Below are 18976 nucleotides of genomic sequence, written 5' to 3' on the forward strand. Positions count from 1 at the left end.
TGACACTGATTTCATTGTGTTATAACAGTTTCAAGGAGGGTTTGTGAAAGTTAATCACTTCTCTTTGAGCTGTGAAAAAAGAAACTTCACAAATGTTTTTTATATCAGTGTCTCATTGTTTATTTTTCCTAAATCAATGGGGACAATTACAAAAAATTCAAAGAGCACATTTTCTCTGAACGGCTACTGTAACATTACTTTATTTGCATGATGTGTTTTTGTTCAACAGTCTAGCTTCCTGAGGTACCTCCAAAGACGCTGACATTCAAATTCATCCAGCTAGCCGTGTCATATAAACACACACAAATAACACACACTCACACACACGACCAGAGTCATACACACAGTAAACTAGAGTGTTCTGGTGTGAATCTGGCACATTTTCAGGGCTGCACTTGGTCTCCGTCCGCTCACAGGCATTTGAGGACGAGCTTCTTGGTGAGGGTGTACTTAGGCTCTGGCATTTGTTTGTAGTTTAGATAATTTCCTTTGCTGACCTCCCTGTTCACACGTGTCAGGATAGTGAGTATATCATCCTCCTCCGAGCTGCATAAAAACATCAGAAGCACGTTACAAATCATAAATGAACAACATCGTGCCCTCTGACACATCAAAGCGGACCTACACAGAGAGCCACACACTTCATCCTGGAAATCCTTTGTGACAGGGGTGTTTGTCTAAACTGTAGCTAGCAGAGAAAAAGCTCAACATGTGTCATCACTCACCTGTGTGCTGATCTCATCAGCTGCGTGCACAGCTGCTGGATGTAGATGGAGCCCGTGGAAGTGTTTCGAAACGATTTGCACTCCGGCACTGTGGCCATGCCCAGCAGGAAGTCAGCGTGCCAAGGCACCGTCTCGCCGTGCACACGACCCGCGTCTTCCTCCAGGCGGCTCTCTCTGTCCTCCTCCTCCTTCTGTCTCGGTTTCGGGGGACACGGCACAGATCCTCTCTGGTAGCCGCTTCCCTGGCACGCTTGGATGAAGAACAGTTTGGGCTTCCCCGCCAAGGTGGGAGCTCGCCCGCTCGTGAAGGGCTGTGTCAGTTCCTGCAGGGACACCTCCTGCTCATCAGTCCCAAAGACACATCCCTTTTCTCCATGGGAAAGCACGCATACCACCTGAGATCAGAGGCAGACAGGCTCTTAAAAACTGTGTTATGCCTCAATTTAACTTGGATTTTAGATACGATTCCTAATGATTGATCTTCTTATCTGACTGTCTGCAATAAAGCAAACAGGCTTTTTCCTTTAAAGACTTAAAAAGTAAAGGATCTGCTCTAGTAACTGATGTGACAGCTCTGAGGGCGATGTGAAAATGCTCACCAAGGCATCATCATCCAAAAAGTTCCTTGAGCCCAGCGTTTTTAGCTCATGTCGCATGGCGTCTGCAGTCAAGTTTTTCTTCACCTTCACAACAAAGCCGAGCTGGGAGAACACTAAGCCCAGAGCGTCTGTGTCACATAGAAGAGAGACAAACTGAAGCAAACCATCATGTCGTATGTGATGAGTATGAACTCTGATCATCCTCAATCCCGACTGGTGATAGAAACAAATCAGATCACACAGCTGTTGAAATACAAGGATACACACCCTCATCCTGCTGAGTCCCTGCTCTGTTCCTCAGCTCTGTTCCCTGGAATTCCTCGTTGTTGATGATCATGCACAAACCATGAGGATTATGACTCAAGTCGTAGTACTCTGCCTGAAGGGCACAAGCACACCCGCAGAGACAAATCACAGACATTAATGTTCCGAAAACTGAATGAATGACTGGAAGAGAGGACGTGTGTGTTTGTGTGAGTGGTTACCTGATCAGAAACAGAGAATGACTTGGTGCATGGCTCTGAATCGGCGTAAACATTCTGTCCTGCAGCTGAAGATCAAAGACAGTGGAAACTTAGACCTCTTGTATGTGTGTGATAAGAATAATAGCAGTGATTGAGTAAGACAGTGAACAAGAGAGACGTACCGCTGGGCCGACTCTCAGGTATGGCCATGGCAGCTTGTTCGGGCTGAGATGGGATGCTGACCCTCTGTGGGAAGCAAGCAGAGCGCCGGTGCTCAGTAAACAGGCTCATGATTGGCTTAACTGTACACAAACACACATTTACACACACACCTGGTAATCCATGCTGAAATGAGGAGTTAAACTGGCGACACGCTGCTGTGTAGACCCTGAAAAGAGCACAATCATTTGATGAATCTGACAGGAATACAACACCTGCATGTGTATGTGCTAGTGCGTGGAAGTGCGTCTCCGACCTTGCATGTAGCGGTGTACAGTCGATGCCAGCTGTTGATCCAGCTCCAGCAGTGCTGTATGCAGCTCATCAAGACGGCTACTCGACAGTTGACCATTCTTTTCCATTTCGGCAAACACATCCAGGGCTGTCTGTGATCGACAGAGACAAGTTGTTTATTTCTGTGATTTGGAGGCTTTGCAGCTGCATCCAAAATCTACAAAGCACATCTGGTGAAGTAATGAAGATGTGGAAGAGTTATCCATACAATGTGCCCAAAGAACATCCCTACAGAAGCCCAGTATTCATGTTGAATGAATCTGCACAAACAGTAGATAAAAACACAAATGCATACAAACATGCAAGACACTATTTTTTGTGGCAAAATGGCTGCAGGTCATTTCAGTGATAACATATGTAAAGCACATGTTGTTAATATCAAACTAGTAGACAGAAGAAGCAACAATAACAATAATTCAATAGTAAGTTGATACAGGAAGGTCGTACGTTAAGACATGAAACCAGCAACTGTTGATCAAAGCTGAGGATTCAAATATGGAATTGAAGTCATAATCAATCTACAACACAGCTCCTATAATTACATTTACAAAAGAATGAAAATACAAAAAGCAGCAACTGTATATTTCCTTGTATATTAATGTACTGAGGACAAAGTATAAGTAGTATAAATTATGAATTTCAATTAAAAAAAACTCATTTTGGCTTGTTGACACAACTATTTACTATTAACTACAGTTGTTTATCAGGCGTTTTACTCAAAAGTGAAGTGTGAACTCTACATGTCACCATTTCTTATATAACTGTGGGTGAGGCAGAAAGGTGGGTGTGTTCTCACGTTGCATGTCTCAATTTGCCTTCTGCCCAGGTTGCCGCTCAACAGGAACTTCATCTTGTCCAGATTTTCCTGCGTCATGTCCTCATATATTCGGTAGAGCATTACACTGATAGAAAGACAGACAAAGAAACAACAGACAAAAGACTAAACCTCTGAGAATATAACTGACTGTTTTATAATCCTGCCTTTCTGTTAACTCTTCCAGCTACAGTGCATTTCTTTTGGTTTTTACCGGTAATGTGACAGGATGGGATTTGCGTCCGTCTCTTCTAGTCTCCTGCTGTCTGTCTCCAGGAGGCTGAGGAGATCTTCTCGACGGATAGTGTGGAGCAGCTGAGAAAGGAAGGCACAGTTCTCCAGCAGTCCCCTTTCTTCTAGTCTTATGAACAGGCCTTTTGCATCCTTGACCTGCATGACAACAACCAGGAAACACAAAAACCAACCTTTGAGAAGATGAACCTCGAAAGGAAGTGATGCAATAGCTGAGAATACGAGCAACGGAAGAAAAAACCCTGTCTATAAAACGCCCCTGCATAGATATATTTTTTTGTCCCCTTGTTTCCTTTAATCAGTCTCTATTTCTTTATTCTTATTACTTTTACTCTGGAAGGATTGTAGGCTATATGCAGGGAAACAGCGTGACTTTCAGAAAAAAGCTCAACTGTCCAGAGTAACTGGCTGATGAGACATTTTTCCTCAGACACCGGGTTGAGACAAGGCTGCAGCAGCACGATGTATGTGGCCTACCCCCTCCAGACGTTTCCTGTTGATAACGTCGCGGCACAGGAAGCGGAGAGCGGCCACCTCAGAGGAGTCCAGCTCCTCATCTATGTGGGACAGCATCCGCCTGTCCATCGCCCCCACCAGCACAGGCCCGGTGCGTTCAGAGAGGCAGACACAGCAGAGACTAGGAGGAGGGTAAAAAGGGAAAGTGTTGGGGTCACTGGCATAAGTCAAACATTAGATGAGCTTGAAAAACCAGGAAGCAGTCAGATTTTGTTCTTTTAAAGCACTTCCTGGCCTGGCCCTGGTTGGAAGGAGCCCATTGGCTGACAGAGCTTTAGACTTAGGACTTTAGACCTCATCTTTTCTATAACATCACTTCTTAAAGCCCATTCTTATCAAAAGACATACTTAAAATGTATTTCAAATTGCTAACACACGTTTAAGTGGTTTAGCTGTATTTGTATTAGTCCCAATTTTTTAACTTTTACACTTTTATATTTTATATTTGTCACTTTATAATCTCCTCTGCGCTGACGTCATATGAGCGTCATTTACTAATATCATCTCACAGTAATCCTTCAGGGTGGATCATGGTGGTGTGTTTTTTTTAGTCACTAAGTGCTAAAATTGACACTAAAACGCTGCTGTGACGGTGAAACAGCACCGGAATCAGTCGAGGTGTTTTTAGACTTCACTACACGGAAATTATCACTTAAAAAAGTTCTGACTCAAGTTTTGGCGGCGCCATATCACCTATATAACGATAAACACTCTGTAGTTAACACTTCAGTCAACAGGTTAACTTCAGGTTATGCATAGAATTTACATAATGTGGTAACCCTTACAGCAGCTAGGGGTGTAGTCTGTATGACGCCGGCTAATTTCACTGCTGTCTACACACACGTTTCGACGTTAAAACTTACTGTCAGCTTACGTCCAGCCAGCAAAAAGATTTGACCTCTGTGGCTCAAGATAACAAACTCCTTTTGGGGATCGAAAATCTCTCTAGTTAACTTTTAGTAAGTTCGTGGCGCGTACTTCTTGGACGTCACTCGTTCACCTTCCCGGTTTCACTTTCAGAGGAAGCCAGAAATATTTACGTCGGTTTCAAAATAAAATACATGCTTGTTGAAAATGAAGACGCGGAGGGATTTGAAACATCACTGCCATTCTTCTTACTTCGGATTAAGCTGCGTTCATGCAGCTCCAGTGTTACCTGTGTGGAGAAAGCTGTAGCGCCTTTCATTATGTTACCTTTCTTTTATTATTCCACTTTTATTTTCAAGGTAGACTCACTTCCTCCTAGTTTGAGAGTGAGCGTGACAAACCTGAAGTTTTCAGAAGTGCTATGCCCAGACAGGACTGAGAGGGTAACACAACGAAACCACAAACACTGGTTAAAACAAATCACTTCTTTATTCCTTTCACTTAAACAAAATCACACAGCTTAGATGAAGTCTCAAGTCAAAAAGGTAGTGTTAATCTCCACCATGTTTCCTTTTATACTACGAGTCATCTGTCACACAGGAAGAAAGATTTAATTTCCAATTAAAGTGGTGGAAAGCAACAGAAAGGTATAAAAATGCTGCTATGTGCATGTGCGCTTTCAGAGTAAGGGAGCTTTCAGGCTTGGTTCTGGGGGACTGCAGGGATCAAAATGGAGGAAGTACTCTCTGGCGAACTGGAAGACATCATCTGGTTTCCTTAGTAACAAGAACTGCAAGAAGTCAGAGACGAGGGCACGGATCTCTGGATGCTGTCTCAGGTAGGAGGCATGGCCCGCCTTCAGCTCCTCCTGTGTCAAAGAGACATATGCGCACATTCATTTTCTATTCTGTTCAAATGGTTTATGGGTAAGATGGGATCAGTGAGAGGAAACAGGCCATTCAGGTAAAGTCAGTCTGAATAAATGAGTCAAATATGAAGCCTGTGTCTTTGTCATGTGAGAACATTATTGGTTACCTTTCTGTCCAAGAACTTGGAGCGCATCTGCATGTCTTCCTCCCAAACCAGGGGGATCTTCTCAAAACCTACACATGCAGAAAAACAATCTAAATGACTGTTGTTTCTTTGACAAACAGTTCTTATGTGTGTGGGAATGATTACCTTTTTCTTGCTGAGATGGCAGCTGCAGAAGTCTCATGGTGACCGGTGACCCTGCCTGCACTCTGCTGGCCAAGTGCCTTATCAGAGAACATAAACTGCTCAAAAACCGTGATATGAACAGTTTTATTCACAAAGAGATTTACAGATTCTGGGTTTCAGTGTTGGAAGAACAGTACACTGTGTAAACACACTTGAAAAACAATGAAAAACAAGCACAGAAATCACATTAACTTTAATAGTTTTTCTCTTTCCTGACCTCTCTCATACACACTCAAATGCCCCATTTACATTTACAGTTTCAACCTTGGACCTTACTTCAGTATAACTGTGTGGAAAACAAAATGCCATGCTATTTATTAGTAACTTGTGGAATATAGCTCCACACACAGTTGGTGATGTGTCCATCAGTGTCCTCACACAGTAATACAAGTACCTCCTTTTCTAAGTTCTCCAAAGCATTTGCAGTTGTCACCAGCGACAACTTAAATGACAGATTTCAGTGTATTTCCATACTACAACACTAAAACCTACCAAATCTTTTAATTTGATGAATCGTATGGCCCTAAACACCAGTATAGCCCTTTAAGGAGTTGCAAATACTAAAAGATTTTAAAGTGTGCAATCGACAGTCATATTCCATTTGAGCGCTTGAGACAGTGAGACTGAGCAACAAGTGTAAGAACCTGACGAGGTGTCGTCACTGAGCTCACCCATCGGCCAGGAAGTAGCACTGCCAGGTAGTGGGGCCGTCCTCCACAGAGTGAACAACCCTCTCCACCCCAAACACCTCCACCGTCTGACCCCCAACCTCCAGCTGCTTCAGACCCAGCTCGCTCTGACCACAGAGAAACGGGTGCTCAGAGTTCAACTATTTAAACAGGATCAACAAGAGGTCACACTGGCAGAGTTACTTACAAACGTGGTGTGGTTGATGTGTAATCCCTGGTCCAAGGAGATGAAGGTCATGTGTTCTGGCACCTTTCTCCTCAGCGCGATCAGGCGCATCAGCAGCAGGTTGGAACCCTCGGTTAGGAGCCCTCTTAGGACAGACATGGGATAAGACACACTCTCCTTTGTCACATCCTGCACATGGACACGTACACACACACACACACATGCACACACACATGCACACACACACACACACACACACACACACACAAAAGGAATACACCTTACAGTAACTTCACAACAGCAGGTTTTGTTGACATCTCCGAACAAGCCTGGTATAGATGGTGATGTAACACTGAGCAAAACAAAAACCTCACTGATATGAAATAATATGAAAACTCTATTGTTTCTTCTCCCACCTCTCCCACAGTGGTAACTTTATCGATCACCATCTTCCCGTCACGCTGCACCATGTGACACCTCTTGCCCAAACTGTGGCCCTCAAGCTGAAAAAACGATTCAGATGCATTTTAAAGGCAGAAAATGCAAAATAAAAAGAGAAAGATGTAGCATAAGAGTGAAAGTGGATAATGTTTTCACACAGTGCAACAGCGTCAACCTCACCTTGACATACTCGTGGTATTCTTCCTCCAGCACCTCCAGGTCTGTGGTCAGGTAGGCTTGAATGGACAGAGGACACGAAGATACTGAAACATCTGTAAATGGTCAAAACAGTGATCAGTCTGCCTTTCACAGCTCTCACCTGTCACTGTCGTCCCACAGGGGGCCTCATCGATGGCTCCCTGGCTCTGAGCATGCAGCAGCACACAGGGCTGCGGGCCCCTGCGGCCAAACTCCACCGTCACACTGAACTTGCCCAGGTCTCGGCCGCCCTCTGACACCGTCACCAGAGAGTCTGGAAACACACACTTCTGCAGCTCCGCGGGCTCTGAGAGAAGTGGGGGAGACTGAAGATTGGACATGAGCCGCAATGGACAATTTCTTGAAACTCATTGGCCATCTTCTACTCAAAAGAGTAACCTTCAACCCAAGATGTGACAAAAACAGGTGGTGCTAACTCTCAGGCGCGCGCAGCTCCTGACGCTTGAGGGGAGCTAAGAAAATAAACCGAGAACTCACCAATGGTGGACACGAATGTGACAGCTTCGTCAGAGGCTTTCATCTCCTCTCCGTGGTCAGGTCCTTCAGCCTCCGCTAAAGCATCGGCTGGAGGGTCGTTTTCCAGCGGGGACTCCATCATTAACACTGCCTTTAGTGAACGGCGGACGCTCCCGGTACTGAAATACGTGCCTGCGCAGCTGAACGGTTTTATGAGACAGACGTTTCTTGTGACGGACACGTAGTTTTAATCATTTTTAAGGCATGCGGTCCTTTGCTGTGCGTCTGTATGCAGTCTCTTTTCCGATACGGAAAACAGACGAACAAACCCGAGTTGTCATGGCAACGACGCTGTATTACCGCAAAGACGGTTGTATGTGCGCAACCGAATCTGGAAGAAAACTTTTCCCTCCAACGGAAGCGCGCACACAGAAATCCTTGTCACTTTCATTGAGTTTTGATAATTACGATAATTCTTTTACATTTTTCATATAAATGTACTAAAGCTTTACTGGTTGTGCTTGAATGATAGATTAAAATATTTTATTTAGCCGTAAAACGAGGAATAAGTTGCACAGAGCAACAAGAAATATTGCTGTCAGAACAGTGTCATAGACTACTACTAATAATAATGTGCATGGGTTAGGCTGGGAAACAATAAAGGCTTTCAATATTTGCAACTTAATAGTTCTTAATACTTAATAGTTATGTCAGCAGTGTTCTGCATGTTGGGTTTGTGTTTGTAAAAAACTTCTGTTGAAGTAGCAGCCTATATCTCCATAAATCTTATGTTAATCCTGCTCATTAAAACATGGTCCTCCAGTGATACAAAAACAGGTTTATTCTGAGACAATATAAAAGACAATGATTGAATTTAATGATATGAAAACAAAGGATTTACAAAGGTAAAAATGGTCCATTTTTAGGAAAATCTTTTCCCTGAGTTAATGACACATGCTTACATGTGTATACATGAGTTGTGGTGGCTGAGCTTCAGTGGCAGTATGGTGACAACACAAGTCTCTTCCTCAGGGTGAACCTAACTTCAGGCATCTGCTTTACTGCACCAGGCTGACTGGACGCCTCTTTCTGGCTAACTTCATCATTCACTCGGTGAAGGATGGTGGTCATGTCGTCACCCCTGAAACCATATGGAGCATTGTAAAACGTTAATATCATGATTCAAGACAGTGTACAGTATACACTGTATGGCAAGAATCATCACATCGACAAAATTCTAAATAGTCAGCCACGAGACTGACACAACATTCAATTTGGATTATACACTTACCTCGGACAGCCCTCCTTTAGCTGCTGGCACACAGATTGGATGAACCAGCTCCCATCTATTCTGTGTCTAAATGAAACGTGGTCTTCAACAGTGGCAGCCGCAACAAGAACATCGGCTTCCTCAGGGATGAACAGTGAATGAGAATCATCAGCCTGCAGGTCTTTGAGGAACACTCCACGCTGTCTCTCACCTCCCTGGCAGGCCTGGATCAGGAACACTTTGGGCTTGCCGGTGAGGGCTGACTGGTTGGTTGCCTTGAAGGTTCTAGTTATTTGTTTAATGGAGAGGGGCTTCCTATCAGTCCCCAAGACCACACTCTTCTTTCCGTGACTCAGAATACAGCAGATGAAGGCATCACCATGTTTAGGAGCCTCCTGAAGGTCAGCGAATCCACTGCCGGACCACTCCTTAACACCCAACTCCTGCAGCTGAGAGAGGTCACTCAGAGAGGCAAAGAAGTTCAGTGTCTGATCCATCTGGTCCTTGGTTTGATCTTTACACATCAGCACCCTGAACCCCAGCCAGGTGAATACCTCTGCCAAACTTTCTACAGGAAATTAAAAAATGTAGTCAAGCTTCACACACAAACAACAGGACAGTGATGTAAACCTGAGAATCTGTGTGCTCTGGAACATACCAGCATCTTTGTTGGTCCCATTCCTCATGTCGCCATCCAGGAAATTCTCGTTGTTTATGATGACACAGAGGCCGGCGGGCTGGCTGTTCAACTGGTACTGCTCATCCTAAAAACAATGGAAATGGTTGATAATGAAGAAACTAACTGAAAGGGCTTTTCAGTATTTGAAATACTACTTACTACTACTTGTTCATGGTTTTACTATCATGTAACTTTACTTTTCTTTGCTAGTTTAAATTTCATGAATATCATAGGGTTAATGTTCAATATGTTAATACAAGCTAATAAACACGTGTTATCTGTGAGGACAACGTACTTTAACCTCCTCTTGTCTCTCTTTAACAGAACCTAACTAAAATAATACAATGGGCTCTTTCAATATTAGGCAGAGACTTCACCTCCTTTCGCTTCTTGCACTCTGGGGACAGAAGACCTGAGGAAATCAGAGTGAATCAGAATCACAACTCCACAAACAAAAGTAAAAAAACAGGCAATAGGCTGGTGTATGAGGAAGACAGGACACATACTTGGACAGGTATCTTGGACAGGTTTACGTAAAAGGCCTGTGCTGCTCAACTGTATGCTCTTAAGCTCAGGGTAGGTGGACTTCACGTCCTCATCAGTGTGCAGGAGGTTCAGGAAGGCTTGGCAGGTGTCCTCTCCTTTATTCATGATCTTATCCACGAGCTCAACCACGTGACCCTCCACGTCTTCTTTGTTGATGCTTTTCAGGTTGTTGTACTCGCGCCCAGTGATCAGACTGTTCTCGTGAACTTTGTTGAGGATCAGCCGGTAGTCTGCACACAAGCTCGTGTGAATGGCTGTTTTATTACGTCTCATGGTGTCTCTGGCTGACATGCTGAATCTGACAAGGAGAGAAACAGAAAGACGAAGAAGATTAGAGGAGGAGAGGGACTGGACGAAGCCATTACTCTTCTCATAGTAAAGGACACCAGTTAGTGCTGGGTCAAACTGGGAAAGCTGTAACATGCTGTAGTAACACTGCTCTAGGACATAGTACAGTATAATTCACTTTCACCACACTTCATTCATGAGAGAGACCAGAGCAACAAATGTCTAAGGCTAAATCCAGCAGCAAGCGTTGCTTTGTATGAATAACTTATGTCTTTAAAACGACGGCTTATTTTTGTTGCTCACAGTAAATGTTAACTAGCTAGTCCGAATTCGAGCTAACTTTCGTCATTTTCTTTCACTCCGAATTTAACTTAAACCTTCTCTACGATAAAGGCGTAGAAAGTACCGTAAGTCACCTACTGTACTTAGAAACGATTGCACATCTACAAAAATAGAGATTACATGCTCTGATAACTTACTGTCAGGACGTGTTCCCTCGAGATTGTACGTTCGGTGCACTGTAACGTTACCCTGGAATTCACTAACAACTGTGGCTGTTTTCGTTTTCAAGCATTTCCTTGTTTCATGTGCAAAGCTGGCGTCTCATTACAGGTCATTCAAGTCTGCCCACATGCCCACGTTTCCATGTGCACGGGACTCTATTGGTAAGTAGGCTCGAGATGGAAGTAACGTTAGTGACAGACAATAGAAGGGCATGAGTGTGATGCGTGGCCGCCACCTAGTGGAAGAGTAGCAGTATCTTATTTTTGGCTGTAATTATAGTAGGAAGCAGAGAATCCGGTCGAGCGAGACCCAACAGCCTCAACAACTGCCAGCAGCGTTTTCCTACCATCGGCCACAGGGGGCAGCAATGAGTAAGAATTGGCCACTTCCTCATTGGCGCACCAGAACAAAGCGAACAGGTCGCCGCAATAGAAAACGCATTCTGAGAAGCTACAAAAAAGTGAGGTTTGTAATTCTCTGAAAGAAGCGTTAAAAAAAGAATAAGTTTTATGTGGAATGAATAAAATATCTCGTCCTCCCCTTTTAAAAAGCTGTCCCTGGTGGTCTAGTGGTTAGGATTCGGCGCTCTCACCGCCGCGGCCCGGGTTCGATTCCCGGTCAGGGAACATTGTTTTTATCTCCTTTTACATACAGAACTGTCATAGCATCAGTCATACAATCTATATTAGATAATACTATCTGCACTACGCCATCACATACATCTGATCTAAACCTATGATGCACGCCAAACCAAATAAAATGTCACACAATGTCCATCTCATCACCAAATTGAAGCAAATGATCACTTTTGTGAGAAGCAATTTATTAATCTAATTCCACTTTATTTTGTTGAAATTTTATCTGTTTTCAGTTACTGATTAGTTTAGCTGTTATCAATGTACACAGAAAATAATGTCATGTAGAATAATGTATCAAAATCTGATCTCACTTGAAGATATGATAAAGTGACTTTATTACAGAGTGAAACATATACACTTAATACAGCATACTCAGATGCCACTTTATTCCACATTATGATCTTTTGGAGGTTGTAGTTTATGGTACTGCTGAACTTTATTGCATTATACACAGAGGTGTTTCAGGTTATGGTTGTTCTTTTATCCTACCCTTGTGGATATAAATGGTGATTTATACGACTTATTGCATTATATTCTATTAGACTACACTTAGAAAGATGTATTTACTGTAATAAACTCACAGCTTAGTTTACATATATATATTTACTGCATCCAATGCTTGTGTTACTCCATCAGTCCTTAGGAGCAATTGTCTTGCATAAGGACACTTAGCAGAGAGATCATGTTGTCAGAGGGGCTTGAAGCCACCCTGTCAAAGCATAATCTCCATTCATAGCTTTTATACTCCCTAGGTATTAAGCCATCATACACAATGGAAGTAAGCACTACTAAGTACTGTAAGTACTCATTGCCTCCTTCCAGACAGAACTGGTTGAGCTGAGTCACTGTGGCTTTCTGTTGATCTGCTGTTTCGTTAAGGCACACAATGTGCTGTAGATGTGTGGTGAAACTTAAAAACATGCAGCAGTCATAGCTGTTGAATTATATTTTCTGTTAATTTAACTTCCTGAAATGCGTGCCTAAAGGCTTTTTCAGAGCCTTCTCCGCAGTACTGAATTGCTGAATCGTTGATTTTTCTAAAAAGTTGCTGATTCTCTAACTTTTTTAAAGTTACCAATTTTATTAAACAGTTCAGGATATGATAATGTTTTAAAAAGTGACCAATTTTATTTCATATTCATATTTATTTCATAAGTTATTGATTCATACGTGTACCTAGTTTCACTGTGTTTACCATCAACCCATCACTTTCGATGTCACCAGCAGAGCTAAATACAGGCTGTTTTGATCTTGCAGTGTGGGTATCACACCATAATAATAAAGAAACAGGAAGAAAGCCATGGTTTGCTAAAGCTCTGTACAGTATGTGACGTCATGCTTCTTCTTTCTCCAGAAACGTGTCACTGTCTTCTGCCAGTGAGGCCACTCAGAGAATGACTGGAGGGACGGCGTGAGGTAATGGCTTCTTGTTCATGCTTTTTACAATAACGCTGTTTTAATCCTATACGAGGCTTTTGTGATAGAACTTGTACACGAGAAAGCTTACACCTAGAATAGCTAATCATGGGTGTATCCATTTAGCATTTTTGAGAGAGAGAACGATAGCTGAGTGTGTAAACAAAACAAATCTTTGTCTTTGTTTTTGATGAAAATGTAAAAGGTTTTGTCGGCAAGGGGAATGTGTGTGTTGATAAAACTCAAACTAAATGTGACTTAAAAGAGAGAGAGCGCTCATGTGGAAAGCTGTTTGTTTGTATTAGATTACATGCTCACTGAGGTGTCTTACAAACTCTGTCGCTAAATGTATTGAAAAAGGGGAAGCATACAAAACCAGGAAATCACTCAATATGGACTGATACAACAGCTTCTGTGAGCCAACTGTATGTGGCCAGGCACTGTAGTGTCAGTTCATGTCTATCTCTGTCTTTGTGTGTGTGTGTGTGTGTGTGTGTGTGCGTGTGCGTACGTGTGTGTGTGTGTGTGTGTGTGTGTATGTGTGAAACCTCCAGGTTGGCTATGAAGCTGTTTCCTGTCCGTTCAATAGTTTGGTTAAGTTTGCTGGTTTTGTGGGCCTCATTAAGTGGTGGGTACACACTACTCACACACACACACACACACACACACACACACACACACACACACACACACACTGTGAATCTAATTTTCTTGATGATGGACATTTTTGGCTCTCTTTCTTCCATCAGGGTGCTCTGCTATCTCCCTAATTGATGCAAATATCCAAAACGTTGATGAATTAAGCACGATGTACTGCAGAAGAGAATGTCTGCCATGTTTAAACTTCGATGAACTTGCATTGCTCCTCGCCAATCCATGGCTAACCACAATTTTGACTGTGTTTTCCCTCGTGTGCGCTCTTTTAACAGAGACGGAGGCCAACAATCCAGACGTGTGTCAGGATGAAAAGTTTGTTGGTGATGTGAGAATCAAATTGCTCTTTTAACTTCCAAAGGCCACACAGTCACAGTAAAAGGTTGCTGCTCATATGCAGATATATTTTTTTTTTCAATTTCTTTACTCTGGTCTATGTGTTTGTGCAACTCAGCTACAGCCGTTTCCAGAGCTGGGGGATTATGTGGAGTTGGATGCGGTGATTGATAAATTCCTCTGCCTCCTTTACCCCACAAATGTGCTCAACTGCACATGGTCATTCCACACTTTACAGAAGGCTACTCAGCTCAGTGTCTACATCAGGTATTTTCTCAATGACACATTACCCATATAGCACAGCGCTGCTGACTTTACAACCCAGCTATGATAGAATATACGAATAATCCTGAGCATGTATCTCTTTCTCTGTCTGTTCATCCAGCGTTTGTGACAATGAAAGGGCAGTTCACTCTCTAAACTATCCATCTGCTGAAAGAGTTGGATCGAGGTCTTTGGCTCTGAGAGAACATGAGGTGCTGTATGTAATTCTCCAGTTTAACGTCACCCTGCACGACATGTGGACAGTCTACACCTACACATACAACATGGCCATGCTAGGTAATACTCAAAGACAAGCACTGTCATTGAGCTGTTGTTGAGTATTTAAGAATCTGTTCATCAGCAGTAACAGTAAACTATAACTAACAAATGTACAACATGCTGTCTGTAGTTTGTGTCGATTGTTAAAATGTGACTGTTACTGGGTGACAGTGTGTGGGGATGGTAGTGTCCTATTAGTAAATCAGAAAACTGTGAGAGGTGTAACATGTATTTAGAGACAAGAAGTGCGTCCTTTTTTAACTGCAGACGCTGCACAAATGAGCAACTCTCTGCAGTGTTTAAATCAGACAGCGTAGAATTAGTTGATCTTCAATTAATTACACTGTACACACAAATGTTATGCCTCTCCCTGGCCTGTACTTCACGCCCAAATTAGTTTAAGTTCCTCAATCAGTTAATAGAAGTCTATAGCCAGGCTAGCACCTCTGTGAGACTATACTTAGCCACAGTGGCACTTTGAGCTAAATGCTAATGCAAGCTTTGCAACCTGTTCACAGAGACAGTGCTAACATGTGCTAACATTACGTTCAGCACATGTAATGTTCATCATGTTCACCATTTTATTTAGCATGCTGCTTATGTCAGTTAGCACTAAACCAAAGTATTAGACAAACTGAAAAATTGACTTTATGGTGACACTGGAGGAACACCTTGGGAATCACAAAAGTTGTGATTCATCCTGTTGAGTACATTAATGTACAAAATGTCATGGCAATCCACCCAGTAGTTTCTGAGACATTTCACTAGAAGCCGTAAAATTTAATCTCAAGCTGTCTGATAATGTCTGTACGAATGTTTGTGCCCATCCATTGAGTAAATGTAGGGATATTTTACAGTGTAAGTGAAAAATCTTACCTGCCGTCAGTTATTTTACTAATTTGTGGTTGTGTGTGCCGCAGAGGTCCTGCCTCCACCCCAGAACATCTCAGCATCAGTCAAACATGGAGACCTATTGGTGACATGGGATCTGCCCTCCAGCCGAGTAGACTCTAACCCCTTATGCTTTGAATACCAGCTGGATATGGGTGACCAGGTACAGGATGTCTGCATGTATGGGCATGGGAGTTGATTATTTCAGACATATCATTCAGTACATTATTGGTGCATATAAAAAAGACCATTTTCAGGAACCTACTGAGTGCTTACTGCTGAATCTTCATCTTTAAAAACAGGAAAGAGCCAAAAACGTGATCAACCAGCTGTCTTATACAGAGTTGAATGCAGATCCCAGTCACACCTACAGTGTGAGGATGAGGGTGAGGAATATAGACTTGTGCCAAGAAAACCCTCAATGGAGTGACTGGAGTCATGCTGTCAGTGAGTGCTGTTTGTTAAAGTCATCTCAAATAGAGGTTTAACCCAGTGGTTCCCAACCTTTTTCCTTAAGAGACTGTGTTTCTGTCATTGAGTAAACTGATGAGCCCTGACTAAGTGACAAACTTTATGGACTATTCACGTCCTGTTCAGTGCATAACAATAATAGTAGAGAGTTTGGTGGTCAAAGGTCACTCTGACCACACACAACACATTTTTGGCCATAACTCTAAACTCACTTAATAATATGTTCTGTAAAAACTCTATACTTAGCATTATTCAACAACACAACTCAAGATGAGAAGGGGACATTGTGGCCATATTTCAAATTTGGTCAGGCACTGAATGGTGACACTAATCTTGGCTGTGCACTTTGAAACTATATTAGACAGATAGATCTTCTGTGCTGCCATGTTACATTTACATTATTATTTGTAGCTTCTTTGCAGCAACATCCATATTTGAAGCATTGTAGTCCACTACAGGCACTTAATACCTTTTATGTAATTCCTTCAAATGCTGAGATATAGACCTATTGTACATATTTTTTAGGCGTTTTCTAAAACCGCTTAAGATCAATAACACCTCAAATCTCTCCGTGAAGCTTTGGCGACCCTTAGTGGCAGCCAGCACCCCCACTTTGGGAACCAGTGGTTTAATCAAACACTGTTGACGTTTTATCATCTCCATCCAATGATTTATTGGCTGGAGTCTGGAAGCCTTAATACACTATTTTCTGTTTCATGAATACCATCAGTACAATGATCAGCATCTTTATGTGTGTGTCTGTTTGCAGCGGTGGAACAATCAGTTTTCAAGCTCAACACTCTGGTGATCATCTCAATTTCACTTGGAATACCCATGATCTTCTTGGCTGTGCTGCTGTTGGTGCGCTATCAGAGGTACTGTTTCTGCCTCTACCTAAATGAACAGCCTGTTGACCGATGCGTGACTCACACACACTCACATGCACCCATTCACACATGCACACAGCTCCTCACAGACTTGCTACCTCTCCTCATACCTGCTTTATTTTTATCCACCTGTGAGCAGTTGCTGATCTGAAACAATAAACTCTGTGATGTCCTTTAAAAGCTGGGCCTGACGTGAAGCAGTGAAGCTAAGTGTGAAAACAGAGCACAGAAAGAAGAAGTGGGAGGAGTGTGCAAGTTGTGATAGAGTCTTTTCTCTGAAAAGCCACCACAGAACACCCCCCTAAACAGCAAAAGCTCAAAATGAAAGAAAATATACAAGAAGATACAGGAAGGAGGCACTTCTTCTTTCTTTGGCGGTTTCCTGGTCAGCTTTATGTGAAAGTTAAATACATATTAGAAGAAGTTTTCATTTTATACAAGACAAACGGCAGCAGAATCAGTTTAAATGTGTGTTGACTCTCAAGGCCTTTGTTTTTTGTGTTTTTGTGTATGTGTTTCAGGGTGTCTGAGGTTTTATTTCCTCCGATTCCTCGTCCCCCGCTAAAGTACATCTATTTCCTGGAAAAAAATGACACATTTAATGTAAGTACAAGTCCATATTGTCAAAACACACACACTTTATCACTCAGCCCGCCACAAACACGTGCACAAATGGAATGTTTTTATTTTTGTGTGTGTTTCCAGTTCTTCCGTCCTGCCCCGTCACCTGAGCCTGTGGAGGAGATCACAGAGGTGGAGGACACGGAGCAAAGCTCTGGAAAGACATTTTGAAAGCCACATGAAAAGGACTCATTCAACAAGCAAAAAACAACAAAAAAAACACGCCATGCTCTGTGCATTTTCATACAGAATTACCTTTCAGCAACAGGAAGTATAAATGTATGCAACATGTATATAGATGTGTATTTGTGTGGAGACTGTGGTTTTATGTTGTTCATGTCTTCAAGCTTTGTGGCACTTCAAGATATCTGAATACATTTAGGACATGTAAAAGTATACAAGTATGCTGAGATGTGATGGAATACACTCGCTCTGCCTGCGCTAGCTGGTAAGCTGGTCTTGAAATGTGGATCTTTTTCTGATCTGCTGCTTCTACAGAATGTGTTTCTACCTTTCTAAGCATGATATGAAGTTGAGTGGTACAGTATAATATTTGCTCATTTGAAATGCATTCGTTTAAACAAGCTTTATTTATACCTTGTATATTTACAACAATAACAACATTTCACATCATGGAAATGGGGGACAACGCTTGTTTGTGATTGGACAGACAGTCTCTGGGGACAGTTCAGTGTCCTTTCCTGTTTGTGTTGCGTCCTCCTCCCGGCAAACTGGGCTGAAAAATAATAATTACAGCCCGGCTCTGTCTAGCAGGAACAAAAATCTCTCACAGGCTCCTCAAAGCTCAACTATTAATTAACTATTGTTAAATCCACCAACAGCTGGCCATGAAAAGACAAACTGTCACTTTTACACTGCATTTCTAGTACAGATAAAGCAAGATGAGACATTAAGTACTGTAGTGAGATTTAGAGGTGCTGGTATGCAGATTTTGTTACCTTTGGACAGAGCTAAACTAGCTGTTTACTCCTTTGTCCAGGCTCCATGCTAAGCTAAACGGAGTGACTGCTGGCTGTAGCCTTGTACTGTATGTAATGAACAGACATAAGAGTGAAATCCATCTTCTCATATAACTCTCCCACGTTATTTTCTGAAATGTTGTACTATTCCTGCAATGGTCTGACTGGACATTAGTACATCAGAGTTTGTCTATATTAATATAGAGAATAAAAAACTAAAAAATGAACAGAAGCTCTGCCATTAACAAAGCAAAAGAGAACTTTTGGCAGCAGCTCAGACTGACGCAAGCACAGATGAAGCCCTGTTGTCTGA

General features: G+C 42.5%; 4 protein-coding genes and 1 non-coding gene across 5 annotated transcripts; 2 read left to right on the forward strand and 3 right to left on the reverse strand.

Moving 5' to 3' along the window:
• Positions 1-101: 101 nt before the first annotated feature.
• casp8 (caspase 8, apoptosis-related cysteine peptidase) lies at positions 102-4901 on the reverse strand. The gene is made up of 12 exons (XM_076744967.1): positions 4747-4901; positions 3845-4004; positions 3330-3505; positions 3098-3203; positions 2264-2393; positions 2121-2176; positions 1971-2034; positions 1810-1874; positions 1592-1703; positions 1325-1452; positions 726-1120; positions 102-546 (listed from the first exon to the last, which is right to left on the reverse strand). Exons 2-12 carry the CDS (start codon positions 3950-3952, stop codon positions 411-413), a joined length of 1476 nt encoding a protein of 491 aa, XP_076601082.1. The 5' UTR covers positions 3953-4004; positions 4747-4901; the 3' UTR covers positions 102-410.
• Positions 4902-5251: 350 nt separating this feature from the next.
• catip (ciliogenesis associated TTC17 interacting protein) lies at positions 5252-8260 on the reverse strand. The gene is made up of 9 exons (XM_076744969.1): positions 7961-8260; positions 7584-7769; positions 7445-7500; positions 7240-7326; positions 6845-7012; positions 6640-6764; positions 5930-6006; positions 5786-5853; positions 5252-5618 (listed from the first exon to the last, which is right to left on the reverse strand). The coding sequence occupies exons 1-9, from the start codon at positions 8079-8081 to the stop codon at positions 5430-5432; spliced, it is 1077 nt and encodes a 358-aa protein (XP_076601084.1). The 5' UTR covers positions 8082-8260; the 3' UTR covers positions 5252-5429.
• A 599-nt stretch (positions 8261-8859) lies between these two features.
• On the reverse strand, positions 8860-11283 carry LOC143329186 (caspase-8-like). The gene is made up of 6 exons (XM_076744968.1): positions 11202-11283; positions 10395-10732; positions 10266-10300; positions 9868-9973; positions 9231-9777; positions 8860-9080 (listed from the first exon to the last, which is right to left on the reverse strand). The coding sequence occupies exons 2-6, from the start codon at positions 10723-10725 to the stop codon at positions 8933-8935; spliced, it is 1167 nt and encodes a 388-aa protein (XP_076601083.1). The 5' UTR covers positions 10726-10732; positions 11202-11283; the 3' UTR covers positions 8860-8932.
• Positions 11284-11780: 497 nt separating this feature from the next.
• trnae-cuc (transfer RNA glutamic acid (anticodon CUC)) lies at positions 11781-11852 on the forward strand. The gene has a single exon. It is a non-coding gene; the product is annotated as a tRNA-Glu (tRNA).
• A 1362-nt stretch (positions 11853-13214) lies between these two features.
• LOC143328877 (uncharacterized) lies at positions 13215-18869 on the forward strand. Its single transcript, XM_076744298.1, has 10 exons — positions 13215-13280; positions 13835-13908; positions 14210-14262; positions 14389-14537; positions 14656-14831; positions 15734-15867; positions 16007-16151; positions 16945-17050; positions 17584-17665; positions 17768-18869. The coding sequence occupies exons 2-10, from the start codon at positions 13842-13844 to the stop codon at positions 17852-17854; spliced, it is 999 nt and encodes a 332-aa protein (XP_076600413.1). The 5' UTR covers positions 13215-13280; positions 13835-13841; the 3' UTR covers positions 17855-18869.
• Positions 18870-18976: the final 107 nt, after the last annotated feature.

Source organism: Chaetodon auriga, chromosome 12 (assembly GCF_051107435.1).
Source record: "Chaetodon auriga isolate fChaAug3 chromosome 12, fChaAug3.hap1, whole genome shotgun sequence".
NCBI classification, from domain to species: Eukaryota; Metazoa; Chordata; class Actinopteri; order Chaetodontiformes; family Chaetodontidae; genus Chaetodon; species Chaetodon auriga.

What these genes read in the sequence shown, in the direction of transcription:
- casp8 (XM_076744967.1), bottom strand. Translation starts at nt 3,952, where the DNA reads ATGGACAGGCGGATGCTGTCCCACATAGATGAGGAGCTGGACTCCTCT. An exon ending in ACCTGAGAGTCGGCCCAGCG is followed by an intron (nt 1,875 to 1,970) that starts GTACGTCTCTCT and finishes TTTGATCTTCAG; the next exon opens with CTGCAGGACAGAATGTTTAC. An exon ending in AGGGACTCAGCAGGATGAGG is followed by an intron (nt 1,453 to 1,591) that starts GTGTGTATCCTT and finishes TATGTGACACAG; the next exon opens with ACGCTCTGGGCTTAGTGTTC.
- LOC143328877 (XM_076744298.1), top strand. Translation starts at nt 13,842, where the DNA reads ATGAAGCTGTTTCCTGTCCGTTCAATAGTTTGGTTAAGTTTGCTGGTT. An exon ending in CAGCTCAGTGTCTACATCAG is followed by an intron (nt 14,538 to 14,655) that starts GTATTTTCTCAA and finishes CTGTTCATCCAG; the next exon opens with CGTTTGTGACAATGAAAGGG. An exon ending in ATACAACATGGCCATGCTAG is followed by an intron (nt 14,832 to 15,733) that starts GTAATACTCAAA and finishes TGTGTGCCGCAG; the next exon opens with AGGTCCTGCCTCCACCCCAG.
- LOC143329186 (XM_076744968.1), bottom strand. Translation starts at nt 10,725, where the DNA reads ATGTCAGCCAGAGACACCATGAGACGTAATAAAACAGCCATTCACACG. An exon ending in AGTGCAAGAAGCGAAAGGAG is followed by an intron (nt 9,974 to 10,265) that starts GTGAAGTCTCTG and finishes CATTGTTTTTAG; the next exon opens with GATGAGCAGTACCAGTTGAA. An exon ending in CTAAAGGAGGGCTGTCCGAG is followed by an intron (nt 9,081 to 9,230) that starts GTAAGTGTATAA and finishes ATATGGTTTCAG; the next exon opens with GGGTGACGACATGACCACCA.
- catip (XM_076744969.1), bottom strand. Translation starts at nt 8,081, where the DNA reads ATGATGGAGTCCCCGCTGGAAAACGACCCTCCAGCCGATGCTTTAGCG. An exon ending in CTGTGGGACGACAGTGACAG is followed by an intron (nt 7,501 to 7,583) that starts GTGAGAGCTGTG and finishes TGTCCATTCAAG; the next exon opens with CCTACCTGACCACAGACCTG. An exon ending in GCCATCTCAGCAAGAAAAAG is followed by an intron (nt 5,854 to 5,929) that starts GTAATCATTCCC and finishes CTGCATGTGTAG; the next exon opens with GTTTTGAGAAGATCCCCCTG.